Raw genomic sequence first — 14,730 nt, 5'->3', positions numbered from 1 at the left:
AAGATAATGTCTAAATAAGCTAAATTTTGTAAATGAAGGTAATTAGACCATTGTCCACTGTGAAACCAATAAAAAGCTTTTCATGTTTCGTTTTACTCTACAATAACCTATTATTTATATATTTACAAAAAATACACAAAAAAATGTTTTAAATAAAAAAATTGTCCGTTAATAGTTTACAATGGAACTATATTTGCAAAAATTAAGAAAGTTCTTTAATCACGTAAAGGAATCTCCTAACACTCAATAGGTCATTGGCACGATTTCAGATCAAACAACTCAAAGTGCCTCATCTGTTTATTTAGATGGCACGCGACACAAAATAAATTACTGACTGACCTTATGTTTGAAGGGTGGATGGCTAGTCGTCTTGCGGCGACTTTAAAGATGAACAATGAACAGCCGGTATCCAGCCTGCTGGGGGTTGCTGTTGTCGAAAAATGGTCAAGATTGGAATATATCCCTCGGACTCTTTAAGATAAAAAAAAAGGATTTCTTTAATATCATTGAATTGACTTAGGGAATTTAAAAAAACTTACCACGTGTAATATTACGTGAGATTTTAGCACGAACACAAAGAACTTTAACTGAAGCGTCGAAGCGTCCTGACTTCGGACGAAACCAAAAAACTAATGAGCCACTAACAGCTCAAAAACTATACACACAATGACAAGAATTCACGGATTTTTTGCTTAAATAGGGCTGATGGCTTGTATGACGCGAGATTGTTAACGGTCGTCAAAAACACACAAAAAAGGCCCTTATTAGCATCGTAGCAGTGTCTCAGAACTCTAATTCTAAATGAGTTATGACTGTTTCAGGAGATTAAGTGTTAATGATTTTGTCCATTCCTAGATAGCCACGTTGAGTGTGAAAACAGATGGTTATGGGGAATATGGCATTCGAACACACATGTAGGTACAGCACCGGCATAAACAAGCTATTTGACGAAATGAGTTAGATTTTACACGCGGAAAATTAAACCGTTATAAATTTTGCAATCTAAACTTTTTTTTAAAAATTAAAATTTTTTAAAATCTTGCACAACAAAAACTAAAACATACAAAGATTTGTCAATTTTTTTACATATAAAGAAGCACTCCACCTATCTAATGCACTTTACAGAATTGAAATCAGATTATTTAAGCAGCCTCAGCAATGTTTTAAAGTTATAAACAATTTTTGGGTTTATAAACAAATTAGTGCTGTGTCCAGGAGGGGGTGCTACGGGCTCCTTTATTTAGATGGACTTACCCAAGTTTTCTTATGTATTTTGACCCGTAGAACACGAATTTTTTGGGTAACAGTTGATCCGGATGTCGATAAGATTGTTATAAACAAAGAACTTGAGGAATTACATAACATCGATTTTTCGCAAAATAAAACATTTTTTTGTATTTCTTGGGTAATTCTAAGCAAAAAATGTTCTTACAGGTTTTTTTCGTAGGATGCATAGTTTTCGACACGAGTTTTCGAGATAAACGCGGTGGAACATTCAAAAAATCGAAAAATTGAAATTTTTGAACGAGAATAATTTTTGATTAAAAAATAAAATAGCAATTCTGCTGACAGCATTTGAAAGTTGTCAAATTATATCGGTTTTAATTATTTGCATTGCTAAAAATTAATTTTTTTATTATTAAACAAAGCTATTTGTTTATAAGCCAAAAAAAATTGTTTATAATTTTAAAACATTGCTGAGGCCCCTTAAATAATCCGATTTTAATTCTGTAAAGTGTATTAGATAGGTAGAGCACCCCTTTATATGTAAAAAAATTAGCCAACTTCTAAATGGTCTACTTTTTGTTCAGAAAGATTTTAAAAAATTTGAACTTTTTTAAAAACATTTACATTGGAAATTTATTATGCAAAATCTATTAGGTCGACTTTAATGAAATTTGGTAGACCATTTAAGTAAATTATAAGAATTTTTTAAGCGAATTACTAAGGTTCTTCTTCTTCTTTACGTGCCATCTCCGCGACGAAGGTTGGCAATCACCATTGCTATTCTCACTTTCGACACTACAGCCCGAAAGAGTTCAGTTGAGCTGCATCCAAACCATTCTCTGAGATTTCTCAGCCAGGACATTTTTCTCCTACCTATGCTGCGCCTTCTTTTAATCTTTCCCTTCATAATTAATTTTAGTTACATGTGGTGACATATCTGTCACCACGTGTTATATGACCTAAGTATTGAAGTTTTCAACTAAGGTTCTAAGTGCCACCAAAGTGGTTAAGAAACATTGAATAACAACAGGCGTATTTTGCCCCCTATTTTGTATTTATTGCTATATTGCAGAAAAGGTAATACCTTAAGACATTTTTGACCAGTCGTATATCATACAAAATTCAATTATCTTTACTTTATTTCTGTATGACTTTGTTCCAAAACGAACCGTTTTAAGGTTATAAGCAAAGAAAGCAGAAAAAAATCGATATTTTTCGAAATTTTTAAATATTTTAATTTTTTTATTAATGTTCCGGGCATATTTGAGAAGGAGCATAAGTCAATTATTATTACTGAAGGTGTCACCTAACTTTATCTGCAAAAATCCGAATGCCACCTCTCACATCCAAAAATACACGTTTTTTACAGATTAGTCCTGGTCTACAACAAATTTAACAACACATGAAAGAACATAAATACGATACCAAAGATTACAGCCAATAAAAATAGAAGCCTTATTGTATGCGGATGACATAGTCCTTATAGCAGATTCTATAACCAAACTGCAAAAACTTATAAACATAAAATATGGACAGAGGAAATAGAGAAACTCAAAGTAGAAATTAACATCGAGAAAAGTAAAATAATGGTCATCGGCGAAAAGAAAGAAAATGAAATAAAAATATAAAATGCAAAAATACTTAACTGGAAATAGTTATCGCATATCGCATATATGATTGATTATCTTGGAAGTATAATAACCAACGATGGAAAAATAGACCTCGAAGTGACCAACAGAACAAAAAAAAAATGAACAATCTGTACTGTGCACCACCGCCAGCTCTGAGAAAAAAAGAATTGTCCCAAGAAACAAAAATGAAAATATATAATATGGTTGTGATACCGCCGATACGAGTGAAAATTGGACTTTGCAGAAAAACATAGAAGGATAACCGCAATGGAGATAAGACATCTACGAGCTATAGTCGGAAAGACTAAATGGAATAGAATAAGAAATAAGACAATAAGAGGGATAACCAACAGGGACCAATAATGAACAAAATAATAAAGAGGCAATTAAACTGGTATGGACATCTGATGAGAATGACACCCAGTAGACTAACTAGAAATCAGCTTTCTCACCACACTTGATATGAAAAAAAAAATACGAAAATGATAATGTCTTACTTACAAACGGATCATAATTGGTAGGATCAACTTCTTTAAAGAATCGGTGCATAATGATGGCAGCAGTGGCCACTGTAAGTGGTTGTCCATTTAACTTAATGCCACATTCGAATATAAACCTGGCAGCCGTGTATCCATTATTGAACTCAAGCGATTTGTAATCCATCGGAACGTTCTTCCGGGACTTCTCACGTTGCAGTTCCATTACATCGATAACGTCCTTCATCTGTAAAAGAATAATAATCTGTCATTTTGTGGTATGATAGTGATGTGACAAATAAAACAATTTTCACAAACTGAAAAGTCTCAGATGCAGATTTCACCATTATAATAAAAATTAAAATGGTAAATAGTTATTTAAATCTGAAACTTTTCTTGTTGGAAGTTCTTTCTGGTAAAGAACCTGGAATAAAAATTAAAATGGTAAATAGTTATTTAAATCTGAAACTTTTCTTGTTGGAAGTTCTTTCTGGTTCTTTACCAGAAAGAACTTCCAACAAGAAAAGTTTCAGATTTAAATATCTATTTACCATTTTAATTTTTATTATAATGGTGAATTCTGCATCTAAGACTTTTCAGTTTGTTTAAGAGATGTCTCTGAATTGCGTCCCAATGTGGATTTCAATGATCTTTGAAATTTCCTTTAAACCCTTAAGTACTAACACCCCGTCTCTAAGACGGCATCGCTTGTTGAAAGTGGGATATTTCCCTTCCTAGAACATTTTGAAGGTCACCCGTTTATGACTTTTCAAGTTGGGTTGTTCTTTAGTAGTATTGAATTCGGCAATTTGCGGCAGGTTGTTATTCGAAAGATATTTAGACTTAAAGTGTGATTTCCGTCTAATAGACGGGGTGTTAGTGTTTGTGCCCAGTTCGTTATTACACATAATGTGCCCCAGTTCGTCAAAAAACATCAAATAAGGGAATAAAGACTACGAGGAAACTCTTTTGAAATGGTTTGATGAGGTAGAAGACGACGTAAGCGAAGTGGAATCAATTTGTGATGAAAATGTTGCCACTGACTACCATTGCTACGCTGTACTAACTATAGTCATTGATTATAAACATACCCACTATAGTACATGTCAGTTTTTTTGTTTTAATATTTTTTAAAAACCTTTTTATTTTCATGTTTCTTACTCTTTGTTTAACTCGATTATAAATTTTTATTAAGATTCTTGAATTTGTTTAATTTTTATCACACTTTTTTCAGGAGTAAAAAGGCACACAAGCAATCCTTCCATTCTTGTTATAATGTTTTTATTTTAATAAATACAGAAAAACTAGATTAATTACTGTGTTTTTTAGATAATCAATACTTTCAGTAAGTCAACGAGATATTTTTTTGCATTAAAATATTTAACAAAAACAAAAATTACCACTAAAATGTTAAAACCCCTCTGTCAGGCGGTCAATTAGTGTTTACGTCATTGATTTAAGATGTTAGTATTTAAGGGTTAAATAGATAGGCTGGCTAGTTTTCGCTTCAGAGGTGTGCACTGTGCACGCTGCTCTGCTGAGGAAGCCTATAAGGCAGAAACACCTGTCCAGGGATTGTGCATCCCTCTGAATCGAAAACAAGCAAAAATCATCTTTTACAAAACAATTTTCTTTTTTGTTATCGTTAAATTTAACTTACTTGTTTAATATCGAGGTCATCAATGTGGACCAAAAATAAATTTAGAAACAATACAACATGAGCAATTTATAATGTCTACTGGTGACGACGATGATTAGATGTGGTAAAAATCATAATCGTTTTAATAATTTTAATTACTGAATGCGTCACCTGTACTGACGTCACAATACTGAATTTAGTTTTGTTAATTATTACGATATATTATATTGTGATAACATGCGATAGCGTGCCCAGGAAACAACCGTGGAAGCAATGAGAAGAATGCACGTTAGGCAAGGCGCCCACTGAGGTGGAATGGCCGTGGCCCGTGGCGTGGTATTGAGTAGAGGTGGCCGACTCGCTATTTTGATACAGCAGTTGCTTTTTCAGCATTATTCAACGTATCCATGTTGATATAAGAAAAGCAAAATAATATTTGTTTGTTTTGTTTCAAAAAGCAGTTTTGTTGGCATTTAATGAGAACATATAAATAATATAAATAATTATAATTATTGTTAAAATAATACATCTAAGTACGGATATTTTTTGAACTGACAAAAACAATATAACAAAATACATGGTGGTTGTAACATTTATATGGTCGTACTGTTTATTTAAATTTACTTTTGTTTTCACCCAATTTTGAAAAAATGTGAAAACTTTGAATTACCCACGTCCGTCTGTCTGTCTGTCCGTCTTTAATCACAACTGCTCCGTCAATATACCAGCTAGAATGACAAATGAGGTGTCAAATGAAAGCTTATAATCCAAGGATGGTACTCAAGGTGAGATATTTGACGTATCCTGTCTGTCCGTCGGTCCGTCCGACCGCGAATATAACTCCTCCGTCATTAGACCAGGTAGAATTACAAATGAGGTATCAAATGAAAGCTTATAATTCAAGGATGGTACTAAAGGTGAGGTATTTGACGTAGGCTGTCTGTCCGTCGGTCCGTCCGACCGCGAATATAACTCCTCCGTCATTATACCAGGTAGAATTACAAATGAGGTCTCAAATGAAAGCTTATAATCCAAGGATGGTACTAAAGGTGAGATATTTGACCGAGGCGGTCTGTCTGTCGGTCCGTCCGACCGCAAATATAACTCCTCCTTAAAAAGTTCTAACCAGAATTGCCGCTATAGTCGCAGAAATAGTATATGTAACACAACAATCGAAGCGTATTGAAAAGTTGACTTTTAATCTTTAGTTCCTGTTTTGAAGTCATTTCTGTTTAAATAATGATGACGCAAAGTTTAGTCAAAATGACTCAAAATTAGTAAAATCGTATATCGATCGACGCAAAGTTACACGAAGCGTTCAAATATCGACTTTCAGTTCTACTTTCGATTAGTTTGGGTGAAAACCTAGGACTTACGAAGTCCAATTACTTGTTTTAACTGAGAATAAGCCACAATATTATTAGAAATTGAATTGGAAAGATTTGAATTTGGAGGTAAAATTAAACTTCCACTTCGGAAATTGCTCCAAATGAAATATATAGCAATGCCCTGCACATTCCTAATTAATAACATCAAGTAAAAGAGTATTGAAAAGTACGTGAGTAGTGTAGAACATACAGTTTTCCAAAGTTTGTTTTCTCTTCAGGTGACAGCCACATCTTTGATTTTTTTTAAATAGGAAAGTACATAATGTGACACCTCATTTAAAAGCCTTTGAAATACTGATTACAAAAATATATAATACTTTAATCCTTTTTGAGAGCGGAGGCGCAAAATTTCGTTTGAATTATTTTTAAATGCATTCATTTTTTTCGAATCCTGAGAAAACTAATAAGTGTTTTTGAAAAATTTAATCGCAGAATACAAGACTACAGTATTATCGAGGATCCAAAAGTCTCTGAGGAATTCTATAATGTTTATTTTAATAAAAAGTTACAGGGGCGAAAAAAACAAAGAGAAAATTGAGTGTGATATTTAATTTTAAATATATCACTCTAAAGAAACTTTTTGTTTACTCTAAGGGGCTTTTGTCCCTCGGTAATAATGTAATATTTCATTCTGTGTTTAAACTTTTCAAAAGTACTTGTTAGTTTTCTCAGGATTCGAAAATATTATTGCATTTAAAAAGAATTCAACCGAAATTTTCTGCCCTAGCTCTCAAAAAGGATTAAAGTATTATACATTATTGTAATCAGTGTTTTAAAGGCTTCTAAATGAGGTGTCACATAATGTACTCTCCCATTAAAAAAAAAATCAAAGTTATGGCTGTCACCTGAAGAGGGATCGCGCAATAATTCTTAAAGTCATTTTAAATCAAGTATATCACATAATTTTTGCGGAGTATACAACAAAACAAATTCATATTCAATGTAAATAAATAAAAACTTTAGAAATAGAAAACAACAATTAAGTTATAATTTTAAGTTAAAGTAAATAATATAAACAGTAAATATAATAAAACAAATATACTTATAATAAAGAATAAAAACAAATATGAAGTATTATCACCGCAACTGTCAAATAAATGTTACCAATTTATGCTAAAATGTCACATTCGTTCGATTACAGTTATAGTGTGTTCCGAACAAATGTGCTTCATAAAAACGCTTTATAGTCCATTTAGGTATACAAATGAAATGAAACATATTATTGTGTATTTCTTTAAGTTAACATTAATAGAAATCTTCAAATATTATTTCTACGCGTATATAATAAAATATATCTAGTGGCTGTAATTCCCGTGTACTCGGAAAAATGATTCTAAAAAAGAACACACCTACCGCCAAAATATTTCGTGTTGGTATCATGTGACGCCACGGGCTATGACGCGGATCACGTGCAACGGTAAGTAGATTAGACGAAGTATAAGTAGGTGGGCACTGTATAGAAATTTGTAGAAAAGTAAAATAATTTTACCACCAGTAAATTTGTCGGCGAGTTTGTATACATAACAGTTGTTATAAAGTATTTATTAACTGAGAAACCCTAATAATATAAAACAGCTATACAGGCCTTTGAGGCATTTGCAATAAAGCATAATACCCGATATAATTTAAATTTTTAGGATATTGTAGGTAAAAATTTATTCGTTTAGTTAAAAAGTATTATAAACAGCGGTATTATTTTATTAAAAGATATTTCAACAAACGGATAAATTTATTACGGGGGTAGGCGCAAAATCTTGGTCCAATGCTTTTAAATGCATTTTTTTTTGAATTCTGAGAAAACTAATAAGTATTTTGAAAAATTTAAACTCATAACGAAAGATTACATTATTACCGAGGGCCGAAAGTCCCTGAAAATTTTTATAATGTTTATAATTATAATATAATATACAGGCGTGAAAAAAAGAGAAAATTTATTGTGATTTTTAATTTCAAGTATTTAATTCAAACTAAACTTTTTGTATATTTTAAGACACTTTCGGAACTCGGTAATAATGTAGTCTTTCATTCTGCGTTTAAATTTTTCAAAAATATTTATTGTTTTTTTCAGGATTCGAAAAAATGAAAAAAAAATGAATTTAAATAGCATTGGACCAAGATTTTGCGCCTACCCCCTTAAAAAGTAAATGGAAACGTTTCGGGACCTCTAATTTATATTCCATAAACAGGGATATTCCTATAACTGGTACTTACATTTTAACTTGTTGGATTTTTGAGATGCTAGATTCAATTCTTGATTTGACTTTCTGCCATAATGTGTCAATAGTCAAATAACAAAGCTAGCAATATATAATAATTATTAATTAAAGTGCTTATTAAAAATGGCAAATAGCCGAAAAGAGTTTTACCGAAAAATCCAGGAATTAAAAAGTTTCTATATAAATAAATATTTAATATATTTATGTTAAATTGTTGATCGTCTTGTATGATTTTAAAATTTTTAAATACGTCCTCGTATATTGCAACACAAACTCAACGTGGTCACCATTCGAGTACCACTCGAAAATTAAACCTGCTGTCGATTAGTGGCAAGGGGACTGGCGCTACGGCGCGGCACTTCCAAAATACCACCCCTTCAAGTTCAAATCCTTTTTATACACGTTAAAAATTGCAAATTTTTATTTTTTTTGCCAGATAGGATGCACCCAATAATGATGTTTTCTCTTCTTTGCATTTTTAGCATTGAGGTTGGCAAACTAAAGAAATAAAAGTTAATCGGTGCTACTGTATAGTACTTAGTCTACCGCGCTGTATTATAATATTACAATGCTGACAAAAAAAATCTTTACAAAGTGAATAAAACGCATAAATCATAAGAATTATTATTCTAATTTCACAAATTATGTATTAATTAATTACAAATAATTGAACTTTCTAAGTCCTAGGTTTTCACCCATGCGGATCGAAAGTAGAACCGGAAGTCGATATTTGAACTCTTCGTGTAACTTTGCGTTGATGGATAAAATATTTCGCTAATTTTTAGTCATTTTTACTAAACTTTCGGTCATAATTGTTTAAACGGAAATAATTTCAAAACCGGAACCAAAGATTTAAACTCGACTTTTCAATGCACTTCAAATAATGTCCATTTTTGCGAATCTGATATGGTACTTCGGTTAAGAACTTTTTAACGGGAAATGATATGAACCCAAAACGCATCCGGTTCTTCTTCTTCTTGAAGTACCGTCTCCTATCGGAGGTTGGCTACCATCACAGCAATCTTAACTTTGTTGGCTGCAGCTCTGAACTATTGTATTTGTATAAATCCTCCTTCGTCCCACATTTCTCTTTCCCGAGATATTTCCTTGGATTATGAGCCTTAGCGGGGAGTACTTTTCCCGTCTTATTATGTGGCCTAACTTCCGGTTAGAACTTCTTAACCGGAAATGATATAAAAACCAAATTTATACATTTGTTCTCATCTTGCTAAGGCACTTCGAATAATATATCTTATACTATTTCCATTTGCCACCATTTCGGTGACTTTCCAACGGTATTTTCCTATTGCAGCTCTAAAGCCGCAACTCTGAGGTCAAATTTCAAATATATCACATGTACTATTTCTGTGTCTATAATATGGCACTTCCGGTTATAACTTTTTAACCGGAAATGATTTAAAAACCAAAAGTATACATTTGTTCTCGTCTTGCTAAGGCACGTCGAATAATACATCGCTTATACTACTCCGGCGACTTTAAAACAGTACTTCCGGTTTATTCTAAAACCGGAAGTCCTAGGTCAAATTTCTTACCTTTAGTACCCATAGTAACCATATAAATAATAAATATATAAATATTACAACCAAATATTTTTTCTCATCTTACTAACGCACGTCGAATAATATATCTTATACTATTTCAGTGACTTTCCAACGGTACTTCCTATTGCAACTCTACAACCGCAACTCCGAGGTCAAATTTCAAATATATCACATGTACTATTTTTGTGTCCATAATATGGCACTTCCGGTTAAAACTTTTTAACCGGAAATGATATAAAAACCAAAAGTATACATTTGTTCTCATCTTGCTAAAGCACGTCGAATAATATATCGCTTATACTACTCCGGCTACTTTAAAAAAGCACTTCCGGTTTCATTTCTAAAACCGGAAATTCTAGGCAGATTTTTCACCTTTAGTACCATCCTTGGATTATAAGCTTTCATTTGACACCTCATTTGTCATTCTACCTGGTATAATGACGGAGGAGTTATATTCTCGGTCGGACGGACCGACGTACAGCAGCCTAGGTCAAATATCTCACCTTTAGTACCATCCTTGGATTATAAGCTTTCATTTGACACCTTATTTGTCATTCTACCTGGTATAATGACGGAGAAGTTATATTCGCGGAAGGACAGACCGACGGATAGACAGCCTAGATCAAATTTATCACCTTAAGTACCATCCTTGGATTATAATCTTTCATTTGACACATTATTTCTCATTCTATCTGGTATAATGACGGTAGAGTTATATTCGCGGTCGGACGGACCGACGTACAGCAGCCTAGGTCAAATATCTCACCTTTAGTACCATCCTTGGATTATAAGCTTTCATTTGACACCTCATTTGTCATTCTCCTCATTTGTCATGACAGAGAAGTTATATTCGCGGTCGGACAGACCGACGGACAAACAGCCTAGATCAAATTTATCACCTTTAGTACTATCCTTGGATTAGAAGCTTTCATTTGACAACTAATTTGTCATTCTACCTGGTATAATGGCGGAGGAGTTATATTCGCGGTCGGACGGACCGATAACCAGCCAGCCTAGGTCAAATATCCTACTTTTAGTACCATCCTTGGATTATAAGCTTTCATTTGACACCTCATTTGTCATTCTACCTGGTATAATGACGGAGAAGTTATATTCGCGGTCGGACAGACCGACGGACAAACAGCCTAGATCAAATTTATCACCTTTAGTACTATCCTTGGATTAGAAGCTTTCATTTGACAACTAATTTGTCATTCTACCTGGTATAATGACGGAGGAGTTATATTCGCGGTCGGACGGACCGATAACCAGCCAGCCTAGGTCAAATATCCTACTTTTAGTACCATCCTTGGATTATAAGCTTTCATTTGACACCTCATTTGTCATTCTACCTGGTATAATGACAGAGAAGTTATATTCGCGGTCGGACAGACCGACGGACAAACAGCCTAGATAAAATTTATCACCTTTAGTACTATCCTTGGATCATAAGCTTTCATTTGACACCTCATTTGTCATTCTACCTGGTATAATGACGGAGAAGTTATATTCGCGGTCGGACAGACCGACGGACAAACAGCCTAGATTAAATTTATCACCTTTAGTACTATCCTTGGATCATAAGCTTTCATTTGACACCACATTTGTCATTCTAGCTGGTATATTGACGGAGGAGTTGTGATTACAGAGAGACAGACAGACAGACAGACAGACGGACGTGGATAATTCAAAGTTTTCACATTTGTTCAAAATTGGGTGAAAACAACAGTAAATTTAAATAAATACTACGACCATATAAATATTACAACCACCATGTATTTTGTTAAATTTTTTTGTCATTTCAAAAATGTTCGTACTTAGATGTATTATTTTAGTAACAATTATTATTTATATGTTCACATTAAATACCAACAACAATGCTTTGTCAAACAAAACAAACAAATATGATTTTGCTTTTCTCATATCATCTTGAAAATGTTGAATAATGAAAAATAAAAAAGCAACTGCTATATCAAAATAGCTGGCCGAACCATCTCTAATAGCCAATACCACGCCACGGGCCACGGCCATTCCACCTCAATGGGCGCCTCGCCTTAGAGAGAAATGGGTGAATATAACACAAAGACTGTATAAAGAAACACAGATGCAAATAAAGTTAGGCAGTGAAATAACAAAAACAAACATGCCTCCTATACACATCGGCAGGCGCGTCCACGGACGACATCCGCGTATGCATCTGCAGATGTGTAGATGGGGTAATTTGGTCGTCTGTTCTTATGTATCACGTCAGCAGATGCATCTGCAAGGCATCCGTTTGTTGTCGGTTTTTCAAGCACAGATCAAAGGGTTTCAGTGCGAACGTCCGACGCCTGTCCAGTGTCCACACATCTGACGACGCATCAGTTTTCGCAGGGATTTCAAAGTGAACGCATGTTTCTTCAGTTTTGTATGCTATTAATATTTCGCTGAAATAGCTATGAGTTCTGAAGAAACCTTCAAATTCATAGTGTTGTACCAGCTGTTTTATGTATAGCCAGCATCCACCACCTTCTTCTTTTCCATTATTTTAATGATTCTACTCCCATGTACACTCAAGTGGTACCTAGTTGAAAGTACTAAATAGGTATAGGTATGGTTGCGGCAGCTACGGTCATCAACATCTATTTTTTAATGCTCGCGTAGATATTGTGTCTCCCGAGAATTGTGATGATACATCTGCCGATGTATCCGCAGACGCGTCTGCCGATCTGTAGAAAAGTCATCTCAAACAGGGATGTGGTCTATCCATAGGCGCCCGTACCCATGGGCAGGGGGGCCGTGCCCCCCCTGGCTTTTTGGATGTTTTGAACTGTATATAGTTACACAAAGTGTACAAAATGTAATGTGCAAAATCTTCACGTCTGCCCCCCCCTGAAAATTTTTATATGGGCGCCCATGGGTCTATCACCAACATTTTTTAACATACATACGTAGATCAGGCTTTGAAAATATGGTATAGAACATGTGGAACAATGGGCATACCAGTACAAGAGAATATACACTCAATACTGACTTTTCGCCTATGCAAGTCATTTTTGCACAAGACAAGGAGGATATGGAAATTAAAGGAAGAGTATGAGCTATGGGACGGCGACTCAAGATAAATATGTGTAAGAACAAATTCTTATGTACTGGATCCGAGGTTGCACATTTGAACTTAAGTTCTTGAGACTATTAAGAGTTGTAAGACTATTAAGTATTTAGGATCAACGATAAGCCGAGATGGTACATACAGTCCCTGGCCAAATTATTAGACGCACTATAAGATTTTATAAAAAATGTTAATTATGAGGCGATACTACGTAGGTTTTTTGTATGTACCAGACACAATGTATGTTGTTTGGTTGTCCATTTAATTGTCTATATTTTATCACAAATAAAACAACATTGTTATTGAACAAATATGTATTTATTGACTCTTGAAGGAAAACAAAAATAACGACAATTAAATATTATTTTGTTGAGCCGCCTTTACCCACTATTAGAGCTTTAATTCTACAGGTATCGTAGTACAGGTTTGCAGTGATAGTATGCCGCGAATAATTAAAGCTCTAAGGCCCGGCGCAAATTGAACCTAAGCGAGACACAACCTGCACCGGCGGACTGCGTAGACCGTTCTGCGCATCCTACTATCAGTTCATGCGTTCGCAGGTCTATCCCTATGTATCGTTCACTAATGAACACGTCCAGGGATGTTCCGGGCCGGAAGAGGGGGGTGGTTTTAGTTGGTAGGCGGCTCGTTATGGGGGGCACGCGGGACGCATGAACCACACTCTGGTCTGTGGGGCCCAGCGTGTTCTCCTCTCCTGTCCGAGTCCAACAGTACTAGGGACACCTTCCCTAGTCTGCTAAGAGCGTTCCACCTCAATCAAAAAAAAAAAGGTCTAGCTTGGGAAGGTTTGTCATCGGCGTACAGTTTTCTTGTGTCGTGGGACGCGTGACTCAATGCTCAGTTGTGTTTTTGTTTGCGAGATGGACGTTGAAAAGCTGATAGAACTCGTTCGAAATTATCCCATCGTTTATGATACCAGCCACGACGATTATAATATGAGGACGAAATTAAAAGACGAGGTATGGGAGAAGATATGAAACGAACTGAATACGAATGGTAAGTACAATTTACTGTGATAAATAAAAATATTAGTACATATAATCAAAACCCTACACCGCTTTGTCATTAAAATTCTGCTAACATTGTTAGGTACTCGTAGACAAAATAAACGGCAATACCAGATATGCCTTTACACGAACACATTATTAGAAAAAAAAGGTTACTTAAAACGAATAGGCCTGGATCCCGCCTAACAAAAAAAGTTGATTAATAGCAAGCTGAAAATTTGTTAATAGCGTAACGGTGTCTGGTCGGACAAACTTTAATGTATGGGAACACTGGAACAGGGGAAGTTTTAATTGTGGAACAGGTTAAAGATTTGGAACGTCAGACTACAAAAACTTTCCATGTACATATTTTATCGGACAGAACTTCCAATTGAATTTTTACCCTTTCATTAAACTCTCATGCAAAAATTAGACTGCTATTTTTCACCTGTCATAATTCCTGTCATTTGGCATGTTCTACGTGTCGGACTTA

At 34.5% G+C, this 14,730-nt stretch overlaps 1 protein-coding gene across 3 annotated transcripts in view; it reads right to left on the bottom strand.

Annotated features, from left to right (window-relative positions):
• The window catches only part of LOC126883071 (cyclin-Q), a 75,065-nt gene that overhangs the window by 41,700 nt on the left and 18,635 nt on the right, over window positions 1-14,730 (bottom strand). For 2 of the 3 annotated variants that reach the window (XM_050648287.1, XM_050648289.1), the window contains exon 2: window positions 3,360-3,581. In XM_050648287.1, coding sequence (XP_050504244.1) covers window positions 3,360-3,581 — 222 coding nt within the window. Of the gene's footprint in view, window positions 1-3,359; window positions 3,582-4,994; window positions 5,239-14,730 lie in introns of those variants that run through there. The other variant, XM_050648288.1, reaches the window with a different exon arrangement.

The sequence above is a fragment of the Diabrotica virgifera genome, chromosome 4, assembly GCF_917563875.1.
Source record: "Diabrotica virgifera virgifera chromosome 4, PGI_DIABVI_V3a".
Taxonomy (NCBI): domain Eukaryota; kingdom Metazoa; phylum Arthropoda; class Insecta; order Coleoptera; family Chrysomelidae; genus Diabrotica; species Diabrotica virgifera.
This window is presented reverse-complemented; position numbering and strand designations above follow the sequence as displayed.